The sequence below is a fragment of the Cyprinus carpio genome, chromosome A18 (assembly GCF_018340385.1).
Source record: "Cyprinus carpio isolate SPL01 chromosome A18, ASM1834038v1, whole genome shotgun sequence".
In the NCBI taxonomy this organism is placed as follows: domain Eukaryota; kingdom Metazoa; phylum Chordata; class Actinopteri; order Cypriniformes; family Cyprinidae; genus Cyprinus; species Cyprinus carpio.
The window spans coordinates 603379-623866 of NC_056589.1; the positions used below are offsets into that span (position 1 = coordinate 603379).

Below are 20488 nucleotides of genomic sequence, written 5' to 3' on the forward strand. Positions count from 1 at the left end.
TAGTTTATATGGGAAATGGAGGTGCGGATAGATATATGAAGATATAGATATACCACATATATATGGGCCTGAACGGAAGCTAATTGACTGAACTGAATCTCTGTCGACCTTTACTGGCAGGACTAGAGACTATACAATGGGGATCAGCAAAATTTATGGACCGACGGAACGGAAGCAGAAGGTGCTTGTTTGTAGGCTGATGGGAGCAGGAACCTGGGTTAGCAAGTGCTTTTCTGAGTCTATTAATACTAATTTGTTGTGATGTTCAGGGACAATTATGCTAATGTTCTGAACATTTAACCCCCATTTTCACACATTTCTTGCTTGATATTATTATGTTTTCATGTCCTGACAGGAACAGAAAGAGCACACTGGACGTCTTGTTTATTTCGGGCGATCACAAGTGGGACGTCCCATTTTCCGCAGCGGTGAGTCTCTAAGGGCTCGAGAGTGAAGGGGTTGCTGAGCCAGCAACCTCCCTACTTGTGTTGAATGAGGACACTGTCCAAAAACCCCCGGTTTGTGTGGAGATGGGATTTTACTCAAGATCAGATGACACTCATGTACGCCACATATTTTGTTCCGTACAGTGATCACCAGTCAGGTAACTATTGCTCTGACCTTTAAAGCGCAACCACTGGTAATATCCTGTCATTTACCTTTTGAGCACATAGGAACAAGGTCACAATTGCAAATCTACACTTGGTTAAAATATACATGAGCACCTTTAATCCACTGTCTTATCTTTAACGATATACTCTCATAAACCAGACATTTTAATATTCTAGGTAAAATTGTGCAAGTACTATCAATGCTGCTGTATCCGCCTACATTGTGAATCATGGGCAAATACTGATAGCCTGGAGTTGTACTCTGTGTAATTGCAGAGGGTGGTATATGTTGGATCGTTGTGTCTGTAGAGGTGCAGAGGATCGTGAATGATTTAATGCATGAGCTCGAGGCACCAGTATCCTCAGGGGTCTTCTGATGGGAAGTTAGGTTATCATTGAGGAACAGGAGACACCGTGGGCTGGGGTCTGAGTGAGGGTCATAGCTCCCTATTACAAGCGCTGCAGGTTGGCCATGAAGTGTTTGATCAGCGTGATGCGGGATAGCGTATTGTTGAAATGACGTCCTGGGTAAGCTTTGCCTATGACTGAGATTATACTGTAATGAACACCCGAGTCTGTTGTGGATTTTGGTTTGGTGGAACCTGCTGTTTCTTCCTCTTCACAGCCCGACCCGCCCTGCCGAGAGGTGCGAGGCGCTGGTCGTGGTGTTCCGAGAAGGTCCCCTAAGTTCAGAATTTCTGAAGGGCCCCTCTACAACCATTTCAGAACACACACGAGTGCGAGGAGGAGGGAAACGCCTTCATCCAACACAGAGCTCAAGAAAACAGGTCACACACACAGGACTTCCTCAAAAGGAGGACAAGAAAAAGAACTTTAAACCCATGGCATTTGTTAATAAATCCACATAAATTGGCGTTTGTTGGCTATTCTACGTTGTACTCTCCTAAAATTTGTTCCCAGAGTAGATAGAGAAGAGGGTCGGAGAATACTACTGGAGAGTGAGAGGCATCATTTAGTTGCATTTCTGTTAAAATTTGGAAAATTGTTGGTTTGTCGATTTTAAATGATTAAATTACTGTCTGTTGTCACAGGGTTATTTGGACTTGCCCCTGGTCTTGTTTGAGAACGGTTTTTGCTTCTCTACAGAATCAAAAAGGCATAGTTTCATTACAAGACGTCACGCTCCGGTCTCAGTCTAACAGTACTCACCCTTATGAATTTCAAATAAATTGGCGGGTGTCGGTGAAGCAGAGTGACAGTCTTTCACTGAACTACTGAAGACTATCTCACGGAAACTGAGGACGGGTACCGGAATTTGCAGACAGTGTCACTTTTAGTGTGTGAAAATATAGAAGTAAAGAGTCAAGACTTATAAAACGAAAAAGTTTGTTCTACAAACGGATATGAAAAGGCAATATAACAAATGAATAATGGTATACCTAACCTCTTATTATGTGTTAATAGACAGGAAATAACTTATATTCTAAGGCCTATTGTCAGTCTGCATATGCCAATGATGACTTTTTAATGATTAATCAATACTGTTAAGATGACAGTTTTTCTGAAATGAAATCAATTGAAATAAAATGGCATATTGTTATACTAATACACAACACTTCAAAGTTGAATCACTATTACATGGTGATAAAAATAACGTCACTGCTAAATTAAACAGAGTTTCTGTCAACTATGTCAAAGTGTAACTGAAAGTTTAACTTTCAAAGTGCTCACCAGTCAAATTAATAAAACCAATCTCACATATAAAAAGTTATAAACATCAGAGAACCTGAAAAACACACACACACACACACAAAATGATCTTTGGGTTTCCAAGAAAGCTTCTCCACTTTTTAGCACTCAGACATGGCTTTGGCTGCAAAACAAAACATAAAAATTCACTTATAAATATCAGGATGGCATTGTGTATGATAAAAAACAATAATATTTCCAGAGATGCTGGATAATGTCTCCCGGTGGCTTGGTGCTTTCCTCTGTGGCGAGAGCGCGATGAACCTCGTGATCCTCTCCCTGCTGCTGCAGCTCTTTATTCCAGCTCCTCCAAAACTATCTGCTCTGCCTCCATGGGGACCTCACACTAAAACCAGCCACCCACACACCAAGACTCAGCACTCTCCAAATACATACAAATGCATCATTTACATCTGCTTAAGTCTGTATTTTCCCGGCCCATACCCTCGAGCTTAGAACAGTAGGCCTTTTTCATCTTTGCTATGGTGCTGATAACAGTCTCCTTCTCTCTCGCGGACATCCAGTTCTTCTTCTGACTCCACATCCATGAGCTCGCTCTGGGATGGGACACCTTCTGTGGCGTAGACAGCTGAAACAGAGGAATCCCCACAATACACTTGAGTTAGTACCTTGTCTCAAAATAATTACAAACCAAGCACTGCAACGTAATACTTACAATTAACTTTACCTTAAAAGCCAGCTGTATCATACGTGATATTTAATTATTTAAATGGTAATAAGACCCTCTAAGTTACTTATGTATTCAAAACTTTGCTGAAAATGCTGTTATGCCTATAAATCTACTACATACCTTTGGTCGTCTGATTGATAGTTTACAGTATATGTTTTGAGCAAAAAACTAGAGTTCAGGTTGTGGTACATGTGTTTGTTGTGCTGGAACTCTAACTGATTTTTTATAAAGTAAATGTAAGAATAACTTTTCATATTGTGTAATCACTATTCAAGATAACACTTACCTGGATAGGAAACAGACTTAGCTTTTATTTAAATAGCCATACATCATGTTTATTCTTTATGAATTTTTTTTTTTATTAATGAAATTCTCAATGGCTTATAATGTAAATACCTATAACAGCATAGTGGAAGACTTAAAATGCATGTAAATATCGTAACTCTACTTGTCTCCCCAATTATATATCTCAGGAAGATGATATTTAATTACACAAACAATAAATTTTTTTTCTTGGTTGCGAATATTATTTCAATACACTTCAGGCTGTCTACAGGGTTTAAAACCCAACTGGGAAGGATTGCGAATCAGGTGATTTTGATATGTCGGCACAATGTCACTATAATTTGACTATACCTCTTCCAGTAAGAAGTCGACACACCAAATGTCCACAGACACTCGCCGGCTCCCAGCGCTTTTCCAGCTCCTTGTATGTTTCACTGGCCGTTAGGGGCCTCAACAGTGCAGTCCATTACATCTGATAAGTTGCCCAGACAGCCTGTTGATTCCAGCAGGTAAGGCCTGTTCTGGTTGCTGCAAATCAATTTTTTTTTCCCATCGTCAATGAGGGCGAACGACTAACAATATATACAGCTTTATATGCTCACACATCATCGTCTAATACCACCCCTGGAGATGTCGCCTTGGATCCTGTATATAAAACCTCATATGGGTTGGACACACAATATCTCTTTGTCAAATAAAAAGCAGATGAATAAAGGAGCTGAATAATTTAATTGGTGAAACTTAATATATTGTGGCAGATCTAACTGGTCCAAACAAGCTATTTGACAATATCTGTTAGGTTAACAGCTTGTGGAAAAATCAAATGATCAGTCAACAAGTCCTTACTGGCAGTCGTTTTAATGGTTGTTGTGTAACGTTTATCTCCCTGCACACTTGAAAGGAATAGTCCACCCCCCAAAATTGAAAATTAGTCTGCAAATTGTACCTCATCCAAGATTGTATCATATACTCACGGTGCTCACCAATGGATCCTCTGCAGTGAATGGGTGCCTGTCAGCAAGAGCGTTCAAACAGCTGATAAAAACCATCAATCCACAAGTCCAGTCCATAAATTAACATCTTGGTCAAGCAAAAAGCATGTTTTGTAAGAATAAATGTCCAGCATTAAGGCGTTTTAACTTTAAACTCTCACTTCGGATCAAAATAGCAGTTTAAAATCCATAATAATGAGTCCTCCAATGAAGGAATTCATTCCGTTGTTCTCTCTCACATCCAAAATCAACCAACATATTTGTTTACAATCTGTTTTCCGTTAAACCAGTGCTTATCTGTGCATATTTCTCTTTCTATTTCCGGCAAGATGAGTTTTTCACTGGAGAAAGCAATATTTCAGATATAGGACTCAGAAGCAACAGCTTGAAGTAAAAAATTTCCAAGTGCATTTGTTTATTACAAACACGCTGCTTTTTCCCCCCCTCTTCAACAAGACGATAACTGATGGACTGATGAATTGATTGGAGTCGTGCGGATTACTTGTGGATTATTGTGATGTTTTTTATCAGCTGTTTGGACTCGTTGATTCTGACGGCAACCATTCACTGCATTGGTGAGTAAGTGATGTAATAGATTTGAAAAGATGTAACATTACTCAACGATATTCTTGGATGGCCTGACCGGTGGTGAGTAAATTTTCAGCAATTTTTCCCCCTTTTTGGATAAAACTACCTTCTTTAAATTTAAACCTGGTTTTGTTGACACATCGGTGAGAAAGACAGAAAATGATGAGAGTGGGAAAAAAAAGACAATTACATACAGAGCATTTTTAGGAAATGTGCCACTACTTACAAATCACCCATCCCCATCACCAAATTATGCAAATAAAATCGTGCGCTGTAGAATTATGTAGTTGAACCACATCTATACATGCATAACAGCTTAAATCACTTGAACAATTAAACAACCATGCAAAACCATCCATTTCATTTTACCCACTTATACACTCTATAACTCAGGTTGTCAAAGATACATTCACACTGCAATGAATAAAAAATTAATTAAAGAATTCTAAATTTTATTTGTGCCTTTAGTGCAAACTTCAACATTAGAAAAATGAAGAAAATAAGATGGTGACTGGAGTTCAGACATTGATGTACTGACAATATCATATTTGTCTCAATACAGCTAGTTTGCTATCAAGTTTTGTTTGTTATTTAATTATGGTTCTTTTTATATCACGGATAGAAACAGTTCATGACTCTATACAAACATACAACATCACTGCCTACTGACAAACATGTTCCAACGAGCGATGAAGATGCTGGTGTGGTTAAAGACCCCCATGAAATGTCCCTTGACCAGTGCAGTTTTTTGTCCTGCAGTTGATGGTACTACTCTTCCTAAAATTTCAGGTCAGTGAATTTTGTTTATTTTTTTTAAAGAAATTTTTAATACTTTTATTTAGCAAGGACACATTCAACTGAATCAAAAGTGACAGTAAAGACATTTATATGTTACAAATGAGTAATGGCCACTGAATTTTCCCATCACAGGAATAAATTAATCATTTTGAATTATATTATAATATAATTATAATATTATTTTAAATTGTACTAATATTTCACAATATTACTGTATTTTGATCAAATAAATGCAGCCTTGGTGAGCATTAGAGACTTAATTAAAAAAAATAAATGAATTAAATCTTGCCTTAACTTTTGAATGGAAGTGTACAGTATTTCCTCATTACAATATGCACTAGGGCATATTAAAGAGCTCATCCCTTGTGAACTTGATTTTCTTCTTGCTATTGCTAGTCAGAGTGGGTACAGTACAGAGTGGTACAGTGGTTTGAGGAACATTATCACTCTATAAAGATTTTTTTGGTGCTTGTTGTTGATAAAAAAATCATTAAATTTTTTTGGTCTGTTTTCCAAGAAGTGAAAGCCTATAAATTGTACATTTGGGCTTAAAGTTAAATTTAAGCGCACACCGGCATACAGATCGAAGCTAAAACAGAACAAACAATTTTAATTCATGGGGTCTTTTTTTTGCCAAAATAATCTACAGAGATACAAAGATGTTCATGTGTGTGGGATTTTTAACGGTTTAAGAGGAAAAAGTCTGTATCAGTTGATAATGATGTCAAGTTTGTCAGTTTGAAACTAGGGTTAGAAAAATGTTACACCCCTCTCATCGGCAGCTGTTAGAGAAACAACAATAAAACATCACCATGATTAATAGAGAAGTGAGTTTCAATTTTCACTGAGTGAGCCAAACTGGAATTGGTGCTAGTAGACTGAATAGATATTTTACTAAGATAACTCAAACTAAACTGTGAGTATTGTAGTTTTTAACTGCTGTAATATGAAAACCATTGGCCATTTCTTTCTCATCCTCTTTTTTAGACATAAAGCTGATAGCAGTTATAACTATCTGATAAAGACTGTTCATAATTTACATCTTGAGTGGTGTCAACTGTCCCCAGGAATCAAGACAATGGGGCAATTTCCAGCGTGACTCTCTAAAAAACAATGTGAACTGATTATTGCATGGGTTTTCCAGTTGAATTAAGTGCGTGAATTGGAAATGTGGTTTCCCAAAATGCAATCCTCAACATTGATGTAAGCATTCATTAACTGAGTCAGTGAAAGACTTTAGAGCAACAGCGTGAGCAGCAGAAACACCTTTGAGTGCAGCATAATAAAAAAAAAACACAAAAAAACAAAGGCGATTTTGCAGCAAAGAAAACCCAAATATCAGGCAGTTCCTGCTGATTACTCTGATTGCCAGTAAATTTAAAAAGGTGGCTAAGTGTTTGATTGGGCCAAACACTCTTTTTGAGCCACCGACTCAGCAATAATACTTGCTAATCAAGACATAATGGTCCTACTCAAATGGTTATTTCCTACCATTAGCAATTTGCAAACAAAGCAATTTACTAAATGAGTGCAAGCTCTCATGGCCACATTATATGAGCAATAGAGTGCAACAGTCTGGTTCCAAAGTAAAAATCACATACATGATTTTTAACAATAACCTATAAACTGTTGAAGATAGACCTACTGTGAGCTACAGGGTTGTTAAGGTTGTTGAAGACATTTATTTCAACATATTTTGAAACAATTTTCTGGGGAAAAACTTTATTTTTCACGATTCTGCAAAGAAGTTTGTAGTTTGTAATGCTGTAATTCACTTTAAAGTTGGTTGGTTTGGTTCATATAACATGGCCTAACTGTAAAATAATGGGAATCCCTATGGGAAAAAAATGAATGGTTAAACTACTTCTGGAACCAAAGCCCCTGAAAACCAAGTGGATGGGACTGTTGCACTCCATAGTTTAATTTGAAATCATTCTCAGAGTGTTTGAGCTGAAGCAGGATTTTCTGACACTGATGTTCGGGTTAGAATGAAGAGGCACTTCACTGATTTATTCTTCTATAGGAGATGATGATTAAGAATGATTGCACACAGAATTCCCTTCATACCCAGTTAATTACCAACAAGAATTAATTTGTGGTTAATACGAGGCAACAGGGTCAATAATTCCCACCATATTATGTTCATACAAAATATAGCTTTACAAATTATTTCAGAAAATATATTTAGATTATAATAAATAATTTAGTGAATTAACATTTGAGAAAACAAGCATAAAAAAAAAATGTTTCAACTCCATTGTGAGAGATCAGAAAGGCAGTCAGGGATGATGTTATCCGTTTTTTCCTTCACATTCAAATATATTCACGGTCTGTGCAGGAGAAGCCAGGAGTCCATTGCAGGACCGTAACAAACTTCATGCGTCTGTCCACATTCTGGGAGAATCCCTAAAAACACACCCACAGCACGGACCTTTCCCACCCATGGCTTGTTAATGTAAAGCTGAGCTGTTCATGGGGCAAAAAGTGTGTTAGCATGTTAGCTTTGTGTTTTGTGGCCTTATCGGGGAGGGCCGTAGCGAAGGTCCCTGTGCTTATTATTGGGGAGGGAGTAACGTACTGATGGTGGGCAGGTGCTTGTGTGTAGTGTGGGGGTGTGGGATCTCGGGATGTCGCTCACCCTGACTCATGTTACGTTTGCGCTCGCGCACTAGAGCTCTCTGGTGCCTTTTCATTCTCTCCAGCTGCTCCTCCACACTCATCCTCCCTCTCTGCGGCAGGTGATCAGGCTGATACTCTCCCAAACACAGCCGCTCCAAGGCACTCTTTGGTCTCTCCTACATGTCACAAGATAAAGATTGAACATTTTACATGTAGAAGCTTTTTCTAGCTTTTTATTTATTTTTTAAATTTTTTTATTTCCACAATGCACGAGGACAACTGTTACAATGTTCTATCTATCTATCTATCTATCTATCTATCTATCTATCTATCTATCTATCTATCTATCTATCTATCTATCTATCTATCTATCTATCTATCTATCTATCATCCGTCTGTCTGTCTGTGTCTGTCTATCTGTCTGTCTGTCTGTCTATCTATCTATCTATCTATCTATCTATCTATCTATCTATCTATCTGTCTGTCTGTCTGTCTGTCTCTGTTTGTTTGTCTGTCTGTCTGTCTGTCTGTGTCTGTCTGTCTGTCTTTCTATCTGTCTGTCTGTCTATCTATCTGTCTGTCTGTCTGTGTCTGTCTGTCTGTGTCTGTCTATCTATCTGTCTTTCTGTCTGTCTGTCTGTCTGTCTGTGTCTGTCTTTTTGTCTGTGTCTGTGTCTGTCTGTCTATCTATCTGTCTCTCTGCTGGTTTGTTTGTTTGTTTGTTTGTTTGTCTGTCTGTCTGTCTGTATGTCTGTGTCTGTCTGTCTGTATGTGTCTGTCTGTTTGTCTGTCTATCTATCTGTCTCTCTGTTTGTTTGTTTGTCTGTCTGTCTGTCTGTGTCTATCTGTCTGTCTGTCTGTCTGTCTGTCTGTGTCTGTCTGTCTGTATGTCTGTGTCTCTCTGTCTTTCTATCTGTCTGTCTGTCTGTGTGTCTGTCTGTCTGTGTCTGTCTATCTGTCTGTCTCCCTATCTGTCTGTCTGTCTGTCTGTCTGTGTCTGTCTATCTATCTGTCTGTCTGTCTGTGTCTATCTGTCTGTGTCCCTGTCTGTCTGTTTTGTCGTCTGTCTGTGTCTGTCTGTCTGTCTGTCTGTCTGTCTGTATGTCTGTGTCTCTCTGTCTTTCTATCTGTCTGTCTGTCTGTCTGTCTATCTATCTGTGTGTCTGTCTGTCTGTCTGTGTCTGTCTGTCTGTCTGTCTGTCTGTCTGTGTCTGCCTTTCTGTCTGTGTCTGTCTGTCTGTCTGTGTCTGTCTATCTGTCTGTCTCCCTATCTGTCTGTCTGTCTGTGTCTGTCTGTCTGTCTGTGTCCATCTATCTATCTATCTGTATGTCTGTCTGTCTGTCTGTGTCTATCTGTCTGTGTCTGTCTGTCTGTCTTTCTATCTCTCTGTCTGTCTATCTGTCTGTGTCTGTCTGTCTGTCTGTCTGTGTCTGTCTGTCTGTCTTTCTATCTGTCTGTCTGTCTGTCTGTCTGTCTGTGTCTGTCAGTCTGTCTACATTAAATATTCTACATTAATTTTTGTATTAAATATAATAAATTATAAATATATTTAAATATGAATAAATAATTAAATTAAGTATCAGTTCTACAGTAATCAGGTGCTCACTGTTGTCGATAATGCTGAATCTCCTCTCAGTGAATAGGAAGTCACACCGTACTGGTTTATTCTGGAAGAGGAGCCTGACAGGCCTAAGTGATCACAAAAATGGTTCATCTTTTTCAGGTAGACTGGTATTACAACTTGTTAAATGGCATTTTACCCCTATAAGCATCATGTGTCTTAAAGATAACCCGAATGATCAAAAGCAGTAATATTTCACCTCTTCTTTGAAGAGTCAGGTAGCCTGGGTCCACTTGATCTGTTCCTGTTCCAGGAAGCTCTGGTTCACTCAGGTAGGACCGCAGTTCCACCTAAAGCACAAACATTTTATTTAATCCTTACTGCAAAGCAATCACAATGCAAAGACTAAAATATTACTGTCACATGGATGGTGATAAAGTATAAGGTAATTATTAAAAAAAAACTTTTTCCAATGCCATTACATTATTAAATTTTTTTCTTCCAGTTTTTGTTTTAGTAATTTTATTTCACTTAGTTACTATTTTTTAAGTTTTTTTTCATCTATACATATACTTAAACAAATTTTATTTTAATAGTTTTAGTTAACAATAACAACACTGATGACAATAAACTTGACAATATCAATGAATTTCACGAGTGAGTTTATTACCCTGCAGTCTCCATTCACATAGCTGCTTTCTCTGTCACGTTTTCCTCTCATCAGATTTGTCGTTTGAGGCCACGGACAGAAGTGTGTCTGATGGCCGGTTTGTTTCTTTAGGTAGGGGCGGGACAACAGGGGGTGTGTCCTCATCATAGAGGAGGGGCAAAGGTGGTCTGGGTGGAGGCATCATCCTCTTCCTAAAAACCAAAATTACACAATTGAGTAAACCATCAGGCATTGTTAATTAGTTACAATACAATCATTTTAGGAATAGCACCAGTCAAGTAACACATACCCATCTGGGCATAGAGTAAGGATGCTGAAAAACAACACATCATTGTCAAAAACCTCATTGTAACGGACTGGAGGTAAGACTGCGCCGGGGTGACCGCACCTCGACTGTGGACGGGGTCATGCACCGAGAAGGCACTGTTGACTCTGTCACTGAAGGCACAAGTTTTCTCTCTGGAAACAAAAGCAAGAGTTACATATTAAAAAGAACATGCTCTGTAGTAGGTTTATTAACCCTATCTAACTTGTCCATTCTTACCTGGGTTCTTCACTGAGTCTATGGTGATTTTTAGAAGGTTTCTTTGGATGAGCTGAGTCCAGTCATCACGTCCTCTATCCTCCAGAGCTCCCTCCTCAACTGATTTTTCTCCTGAGAACAAAAACACACCTATTCAAAAGTCTTCAAATCCTATTTTTATTCTAGTCAGGATTATTATTACTTAAACTATATAAAGCATTTTCATTACTTGAAATAAAATAAAGGCCTGTTCATACCAAAGATGATAACTGTAACGATAACGATATGATTTTTTTTCTTGCTTTTCTTAATGCTTTATTTTATTTTAACATAACAATAAAACAGACAGAACAATGACCACAGATAAATTCCACAAGTACATATAAACATAAATCACAGCTTTAAAAAAAAAGATTTAAAAAAAAAAATGAAAAAAAAAGTTTAGTTTTAATCTGCCAAGGTTTTGAAAAAGGTAAATGAAATCTTACCTATGACCTATACACTTAGATAAAAATATAGTTTTAAAAATCTATTTAAATGTAAAAGACAACTAATAACACTAGTGGCACTTTTTTTCTTTTTTTTAAAGCATTGACAGCCCATCAAAAATCCACTAACTTTAAAGCCATTGAGCATTTAAAGAGGCATATGACATAACTGCAGCGCACGTTTATGATAAACAATGTTATCATAAACATGCGTGCCTTGGTGTGGATGTTGATATAGTTACAGTTCTTGGTGTGAACAGGCCATAAACATTAAATGAAATCTAATTTTTATGTAGTTTAAACTTAAGTACTAAAATAAACTGAGCAAAATAAACTAAACCTAATAAAAAAAAAAAAAAAATTAAAAAAAAAAAATAGTGCTAGGCAATGATTAATCGCATCCAAAATAATAGTTTTCATTTACATAATATGTGTTTATTATATTTATCTTGTATATTTAAATACACACACACATAGTTTTCATTTACATAATATGTGTTTATTATATTTATCTTGTATATTTAAATACACACACACATACATATACAGTATTTACATGTATATATCTATATTTCATATAATTTATATTATATATAAATATATTTAATATTTAAATAATCTATCAATATATAAATATATACAGGCATGTTATGTATTAATATATACATAATAAATATACACAGTACACACTATGTAAACAAAAACTTTTATGTTGGATGCGATTAATCACAATTAATTGTTGCCCAGCACTAAAAAACAAAAAACTACAGAAGAAAGTAAAATAAAATTAATTTTGAATTAAAAGCTACTTTAAAATATGAACAAAACATATAATAGTATTTCAATGAAACTAAAATAACATGGATTCTATCTAAAGGTGACTGCATATTTTATATCAAAATGAATAAAAATAATAATAAAGCAGCTGATCAAAAAGACGAGAGAAAAACATGATAGCAAACTATAAAAAATAATTAAGAAAAAAAGACCTGAGGTGATGTGCAGAGATTCATCTGAGTCTGCAGGACGTCCTTCAGCTGTTCCACTGACTGCTCCAACCTGCTGTAGTCCACCCACGCTCTCTCCATCTCCTGAACAATACAAACATACGAATATTATAGCATATCATATTAGCTGTGACCCAAGTGGTTTGGAGAATGGATATTATATTATATTATTATAATGTTAAATTACAGAACAAAACTACACACTGAAATTGTTTTTCTAAAATTGCTGCACTTTAAATCTTCATGTCCTGTAATCCCTAATGTATCAATTTTTCAGATCAATATGCATTAATAGGAAGCACTGTAGGTCTGCATCACGTAATATACTCACCGTTGACACTCTAGAAATGTCAGCTCGGATATGCACCAGGTCCTCTTGAAGGAGTCGCTGCTGGTAGGCGATCTTCTCAGCGTGAGCTGGCTGATCCTTGTACTGCTCCATCTGCTGGTGGGACACATCCAGAACAGACTCAAGCTTGTCCTAGAAGAAAGAACAAAGATATTAACACTGACAAAGGATCAAAGCAACCGTGCTTTTTTCTTTGGAAAATGTGCCATCACCCTTATCATCCTTGAAGTCCACTGAGTCTGAACTCAAGCTCTTGCAGTATTTTGTCTTGTTCACACAACCGACTGAGTGTCACCTGCAGTAGGAAACAGAGCATTATGGACCAGTTCAGACAAGGAAATTGGGTTAGGGCACTGATTTGTCCTATATACTCACATCTACATCACTTTCTGCCACCTTCACTGGCTTTGCCGGCGCCGTCCTTTCAGAGTCTCTGTCGCACTCACCTAATAAAACAATTCACAGATAAAGGCTCCTTGTCTTACAGCTCCAGAGACAGAAACACATCTATTCAACACAAGCAAAGCAAGACCAACACAATACAATGGACACTGTATTGAAAGTCACAGTGAGACAGTATTCTTCATTTCTAATGCACATATGTAGGAGCTGAAGCTTTCTGGAAGCACAATGGCAAGATGGTGTCTCACGATCTTCATGCCAACAGAATGCAGCTGTGGGACATAAATGCAATGTCTAAAATAAAGGCTCCACAGAAAATGCTGCACGGTCAACTCATAAAAGAAACCCAAGCTCTGGACAACGATGAACTGGACGATGTAGGGGAGGAACTAACTAAAAAAGCAAAGCTATGACTTAGCTTAGGTAGTTTCAAAACAGTGCTACCTGTACTTTTTATTTGCGCATTATTTCACACACAGCCTTGCAGCCAAGCTTGAATGTTTTTCTCTTTCAAATAGTGCTGGGAAAGCCTATTTAAATCATGCCGAAGATTCATTTAAATGAACTGGATCAAAAACATATTTAAATCATTTAAATCAGCATTTTAGGTCTTCTTTTTGTAGTGATATGCAGTTATCTTTAGGTGATATGTAGTAATTATTAAAATATATATTTTAGCAATAAAAAGTTTCTGGCACGTTGTTTTTGTAGATTTTAGTTTAAGCTGCTTTACAAAAGTCAGTATAATTCTTTTTAGTTGTCTTTGAAATTTCTTTTGCTCACCAAAGCTGCATTTATTTGATCAAAATGTAGAAAAACAGTAATATTGTGAAATATTATTACAATTTATTAAAAATATACATTTACAATTTAAAACGGAAATTTATATTTAAAGCTGAATTTTCACTATTTTACACGATGTTTCATAAATCATTCTAATACGCTGATTTCTTATTATTATCACTGCTGAAAACAGTTGTGCTCCTTAATATCTTAATTCTCAGGATTATTTGATTAATAGAACGTTCAAAAGAACAGCACTAATTTAAAACAGAAATGTTTTTACTGTCACTTTTGATGAATTAAATGCATCCTTACTGAATAAAAGTATTTTTTTAATCTTACTGACCTCAAACTTTTCAGTGGTAGTGTATAGAAATTACAGTGTTTAGTTGTATTATTTCTAAATTAAGTTGGATGCTGTTAGCCTAGTTTATATCATGTATTAATATTATATTACTAATTGATTTTGTTTGAACTCTTGTTTTTTTTTTTAAGAAATCATATCTGCCCCCTTCGATGCAGTTAGCTACTTTTTGTTAGCAGCTTTTAGTGAAGCTAGTAAGTTTTCTAAATAATTGTTTCAAGAGGAATTTAAGAAGTATTTTCCCCAACGCTGATACTGGAGGTCATAAGGGAAGTTTCAGAGGAATACTCTACCGAATAAGACCGATTACTAGATATCATACTGATGGACCTTATGAGATAAATAGCTTGATAAAGAAAGAAAAAGAATGCATTGGCGAATCAGCTGGCTAAATCTGGGTCATTCCCTGCACATGCACTGAGCTTGCCCGTCCCATCCAGACCTGCCGTCTCACACATACCCACAGCACAACATATCACTCACAAAAGGCAGGGAGGATAGGCGTGCAGGTGCCAGGCTTGTGCCAACACAAAGCTATGTGCACCGTGTAAAGCAATGGGAACGTGGACACTCTGGATGCTGACAGTGCTTACGTTCCAGAGTGGTCTCAAACCCCCCGCAGTGCAGGTTTGTAACACACTGTGAACCATGAGGATCAATGGCTCTAAAACTTTTCAATCTGTGGCAAATGGAGATAGACAGTGTACAGGTCAAAGGAGGACCCAGCCTTGAGCCTGGATCATTACTATTACCATTACCATCCTAAAACCATGTAATTCCTGATTATGCCACAAAGTTAGCATTTACTAAATATCAAAACAGTTTCTGAAATAAAGCCAATTCTTGATTCCTTGCCTCAAGTGAGGTTTCTGTGCTGTGTTAGTGTGTTAATACAGAAGGTAAGACAGGAATAGAGAGACAGAAATGGAGAGGTCCCACCTTCAGATCTAAATATTCCAGGTCCTTCTTCAAGTGCATGTATGTGTCATCAGCCTGTAAGTACAAGGGAAATATTTCAATTGACACTCTTCTACTCTTTAATTAACACTAATCAGTTGTTTCATTTATCCACCACACACTTTAGGCTAACAAAAACACCGCACTAGCATTAAAGCAATAGCTGGCTATGCACCTATTACGCCAACTTTGGGACATACTACACATATCACACTCATTATTGTTGAACACTGTTCGCATTTACATGCAAGTTACAGCTTATAGACACTACCGCTCAAAAGTTTTTTTTTTTAAGATTTTAAGATTTTTTTTAAAAGATGTCTCTTATGCCCATCAAGGCTTCATTTATTTGATCAAAAAACACATTAAAAACAGTAATATTGTGAAACATTGTTTCAATTTAAAAAACCTTTTTCTATTTTAATATATTTGAAAATGTAATTTATTCCTGTGATGTTAAAAGCTGAATTTTCAGCATCATTACTACAATCTTTAGTGACACATGATCCTTCAGAAATCATTTTCATATGCTGATTCTGTGATTGATCGATTATTTTTTAAAAAGCTATAACATTATAAATGTCTTTACTCTCACTTTTGATCAATACATTTCTTCATAAGTCGCCCTGAAGCCCATACCTTTTGAACAGTAGTTTGTAAATTTTACTTGAGAAGCTATGTCTTGTAAGCTACAGTAGTAAGAGAATACACTTTTATATTCCTAAAAAACATTTTTTTTCCCCCTTTGGCAGCAATTAGTGTTTTGTTTTAAGCATCAAAACCTAAAAAAAAAAAGGTTTTAAGCTTTAACCTAAGCATAAAGCAAAAATAAGTCTTAATATATAGTAATATGTAATTTTGCTTCTCAAGTAAATTTATGTTTGTTTAGGGATGTTTACAGGAAAAAATCAAAACAAAAGTATAGATTAAGAAAATGTTTTTTTCTGATTGTGTTACTTTGATATTAGGTTAGAAACAAAATAATATTTGGTAATATTTTTAACAATAAGGTTTCATTTGTTAACATTAGTTAATCACATTAGATAACAATCAACAATACTTCTATAGCATTTATTAATGTTAATCTCAACATTTACTAATGATCAATTGTTGTATCTGTTAAAGCATTGTGAACTAACATGAACATTTTTATGAAATAACATTTCAAAAGGTTAATAAATGCTGCAAAAATATATTGCCCATTGTTAGTTCATGTTAGTTAAAAATGAGACCGTATTGTAAAGTGTTACCGAATATTTGTTTAACTTTACCACAGTCCTTGATGCCAAAGCATTCAGTACAAAGCAAATTACGCTTAGAGCAACATATTATTACTACCAATAACAAAGCATGTTTATTATGACGTTACTCCTGAAATTATCTACACATATCCTGCAACCAGATCAAACCAGAACTTCAGATAAGGTTTGCACAGACTCCAGCGTACACCTACTACTTTATGCATGCAAACAATTTTGATCTTTGCATTTATGATGTTTGGAGCAACAGCGAAGCATACTCATGTAGTATGCATACTGTCTCAGACCAGTTACATATGAAATTCATGCCAATGGTGGGACATCTAAATACATCCCCTAAGCATGACATGCCATGCGGCAATACAAAGAAGCATCATGTAACAAAGCCAACGGAGCTACAGAGAGCCAGGCGGGGTAAATAACAGCAGCAGAGGCACGCTAGCTGGGCAGGCCGAGCCCTGACCTTCACCCGAGACAACTGCTGGAGGTGGGCCAGCGCATTGTTGCGCACACCTGCCATCATGGCCTGGTGTCTCCGTAACTGGATGAGGAGAAGGGTGAGCTCCTCCGGCTGGACCATAGGTTGTGAGGGTACAATCAGGGCAGAGAGAGAGTTATGTGATCAGATTATTTACATGAGCGCCCATAAGAGCCATGAAAAGAGGACTGGCTCCACCAGCAGAGGTTTTTTGGGTGTCATTTTATGCCACTTTGCTGATATCTTAAAGCAGCACAAAAGAGACAAAGTAAACCTTCAAATCTCATTTCAAACTATTTGTAATCGCTAAATATTTTTTCCAGAAAGAAAACTTACCGTTTTTCCATGCAGGCTGGGTGTACTGACTGTATGTGTTATTATAGCCGGATGGAGGCATTGAGCGTCTCTCTATTGTGGCTGATGCAGCAGGATAAAATAAAAAGAAAAGAGATGAATGCATTTTAAATATACTAAATCAAAAAACAGACATAAGCAATATGTCTTTCAGTATGTGCTCGTCAACATGCAACACTATAATAACACTATCTGCATTTATTTATTAAAAAAAATACAGTAAAAAAAGTAATTATTACTAGAATTTAAAATAACTTATCTATTTTGATACATTTTAAAATGTAATTTATTCCTGTGGTGGCAATTCTGAATTTTCAGCAGCCATTACTCCAGTTTTATGTTTAAGTGTTATTTATTTTTGTGGTGGCAATGCTGAATTTTCAGCAACCTTTTTTTCGGTTATGGAAAAATTATTTCTGGGGAAATCATGATAAATTTTTGCATGATTATTTTTTTATTAGGGTGTTTTTTATAACAGAATTTATTTTAAAATAGAAACCTTTTGTAACATTATAAATGTCTTTACTGACACTTTTGATCAACTTAAAGGGATACAAAATGAAAATTTTATCATTAATCACTTACCCCCATGTCGTTCCAAACACGTACAAGCTCCGTTCGTCTTCAAAACACAATTAAAGATATTATGGATCAAAACCGTGAGGCCTGTGACTGTCCCACAGACTGCCAAGTAAATAACAGTGTCAAGGTCCATAAAAGGTAAGAAAGTCGTCTTCAGAATACTCCATCTGCCATTAGACGTGTAAATGATGGGTTATATGAAGCGACGGGAACACTTTTTTAAGAAAGTAAGTTTAAAGAAAACAAATATATATAACCCAGATAGCACGTCTGATGGCAGATGGAGTATTCTGATGATGACTTTCATACCTTTTATGGACCTTGACACTGTTATTTACCTGGCAGTCTATGGGACAGTCACACGCCTCCCGGTTTTCAATCGAAAATATCTTAAATTGTGTTCCGAAGACGAATGGAGCTTTTACGGGTTTGGAACGACATGTGGGTAAGTGATTAATGACAGAATTTTCATTTTGGGGTGGAGTATCCCTTTAATCCATTCTTGCTGAATGAAAGTATAAATATGTTTAAACAAAAAATTCTTCCTGAACCCAGACTTGTAAATGTTAGTGTACATAAAAGTAAAAATGACAGTACACACCAAAATATACTTTTAATAATTTAAAACTTTTGAAATACAACATATTTGGATTTAATAATCACCATGGATTCAGCCAAGTTTTAAGTCATCATTTGGATGTCTGCCTGCTGGGTAAAAACTAACTTGAGATGAAAGGTTTTTTAAAAGGACACACACAGGAACTTTAAGTAAAGAAAATGAATCATACCTCCCACTCAAGTAACTTTTCTGAGTCTGGTACTGGTTCCATTATAGAGACACTACTGATAATTCATGCTGAATTACAACTCTGTTGATGGACTAATACTGCCAGTTTGAAAACATTGAAGGCTGGTGTTATTTAATCAAGAGTTTCTGAGCAGTATTAAGATCCATCATGATGTCTCTAGTCTAATGCATGGCTTCTTTCAGACTCGACCACTTCTCCTTTTTAAAGGAGAGTTTTAAATCTTACTGCCAGACATTTTGTTCCTTGCAAATGCTTAGAAGCTTAGGTCAGGTTCATATAATGCATGATGACATTTTTTTTTTTTTTTTACATTAAATACTAATTTTATTAAACAGGATGCATTAAATTAATATTAAATATTTTTTTTTTTCCATACAAAATGAATCAACTGTTTTTAACATTGAAATGTTTCTTAATCACCAAATCAGCTAATTAGAATGATTCCCGAAGGATCATGTGACACTGAGTGGCTGCTGAAAATTCAGCTTTGCCATCACAGAAATAAATTATATTTTAATAGGTATTAAAAAAAAGTATTTAAATTGTAATAATTAGCAATATTACTGATCTTACTGTATGTTTGAAAATCAAATACAGCCTTGGTGAGCATAAGAGACTTTTTTTAACCTCAAAATCTTTCATAATCCCACAGATTTTCTTGTAAATACTACTACTGTGGATTGGGATGTTATGGATAAGCAGAGTGGTTGTTCATGTCACCTACTGACCTTATAGGAGCGCAGACGGTGAGGAGAGTTTGACGGTGGCACCTCCATGGTGGGCCTGTCCTCCAGGGGTTTGACTGTAACGCGTTCTGCAGGTGTGTGGACTCTGCGTGGAGACAGCAGTCTGGGCCCAGGAGGCCCGGGTGGAGGGATGTCAGCCAGGGTTGGAGGCACGGAAATAGAGCGAGCAATGTCAGAGTTGACTCTGGTGGAGGATACGGCTGTGGAGTAGTCTGGAGCGGGAGTGTACACGGGGGCGGTGGGGCTACCGTGGCGATATTGCTGTCGCTGTTGCCATTCGTAGAGCTGCCACACGGTGTTGTCATGCGTCGAGGGTCGCTGGATGTGGCTGTGGGTCATCTGGAAGTGATTAAGCCGGTCATGGGAATATTTGTATTCACTGGGCAACTGATGGGGAGCAGTTGATGGGCTTTGCCGTGCAGCCTTTGGTAAAGACTGGTACTTGTCTATTGGGCCGTACTTCGGATGAATGGGAGGGGTCCTACATGGGATTGTGCCCATCAGTAGAAAACAAACCTGTCACAACCAAGCAATTATTTATTATTTTAAACATTTACTATGTATTATCTGGAGAAAAAAAAAATATATAGATATTCAGGTTCACTAAAGTCTATTCCAAAATTAAAATGAAAATAATAAAAATGTAAAATAAAATTTGTTATCTTTTTTTTCAGGATTCTTTAATGAATAGAAAGTTGAAAATAACATTTATTTTATGAAACTTCTGTTACATTATAAATGTCTTTACTGTCATACTATTTGATGCATCCTAGATTAAACAAATAAACCTTTCAACATTCACATAAATAAATAAATAAATCTTACTGAACCATAACTTTTAAATCACAGTGTATTATTTTA

General features: G+C 36.5%; 1 protein-coding gene, 1 long non-coding RNA gene and 1 pseudogene across 2 annotated transcripts; all 3 read right to left on the bottom strand.

Moving 5' to 3' along the window:
* Positions 1-2773: 2773 nt before the first annotated feature.
* On the bottom strand, positions 2774-10582 carry LOC122148506 (pleckstrin homology domain-containing family A member 7-like). The gene is made up of 5 exons (XM_042774697.1): positions 10527-10582; positions 10116-10206; positions 9902-9984; positions 8254-8470; positions 2774-2910 (listed from the first exon to the last, which is right to left on the bottom strand). The coding sequence occupies exons 1-5, from the start codon at positions 10575-10577 to the stop codon at positions 2774-2776; spliced, it is 579 nt and encodes a 192-aa protein (XP_042630631.1). The 5' UTR covers positions 10578-10582.
* Positions 10583-10869: 287 nt separating this feature from the next.
* Positions 10870-20129, bottom strand: LOC122148507 (annotated as a pseudogene).
* On the bottom strand, positions 15270-17522 carry LOC122148530. The gene is made up of 3 exons (XR_006162431.1): positions 17473-17522; positions 17122-17229; positions 15270-15435 (listed from the first exon to the last, which is right to left on the bottom strand). It is a non-coding gene; the product is annotated as an uncharacterized LOC122148530 (long non-coding RNA).
* Positions 20130-20488: the final 359 nt, after the last annotated feature.

What these genes read in the sequence shown, in the direction of transcription:
- LOC122148506 (XM_042774697.1), bottom strand. Translation starts at nt 10,577, where the DNA reads ATGAGAGGAAAACGTGACAGAGAAAGCAGCTATGTGAATGGAGACTGC. An exon ending in ATGTGAATGGAGACTGCAGG is followed by an intron (nt 10,207 to 10,526) that starts GTAATAAACTCA and finishes TTTGTGCTTTAG; the next exon opens with GTGGAACTGCGGTCCTACCT. An exon ending in CAAGCACCTGCCCACCATCA is followed by an intron (nt 2,911 to 8,253) that starts GTACGTTACTCC and finishes CCTCTGTTTCAG; the next exon opens with CTGTCTACGCCACAGAAGGT.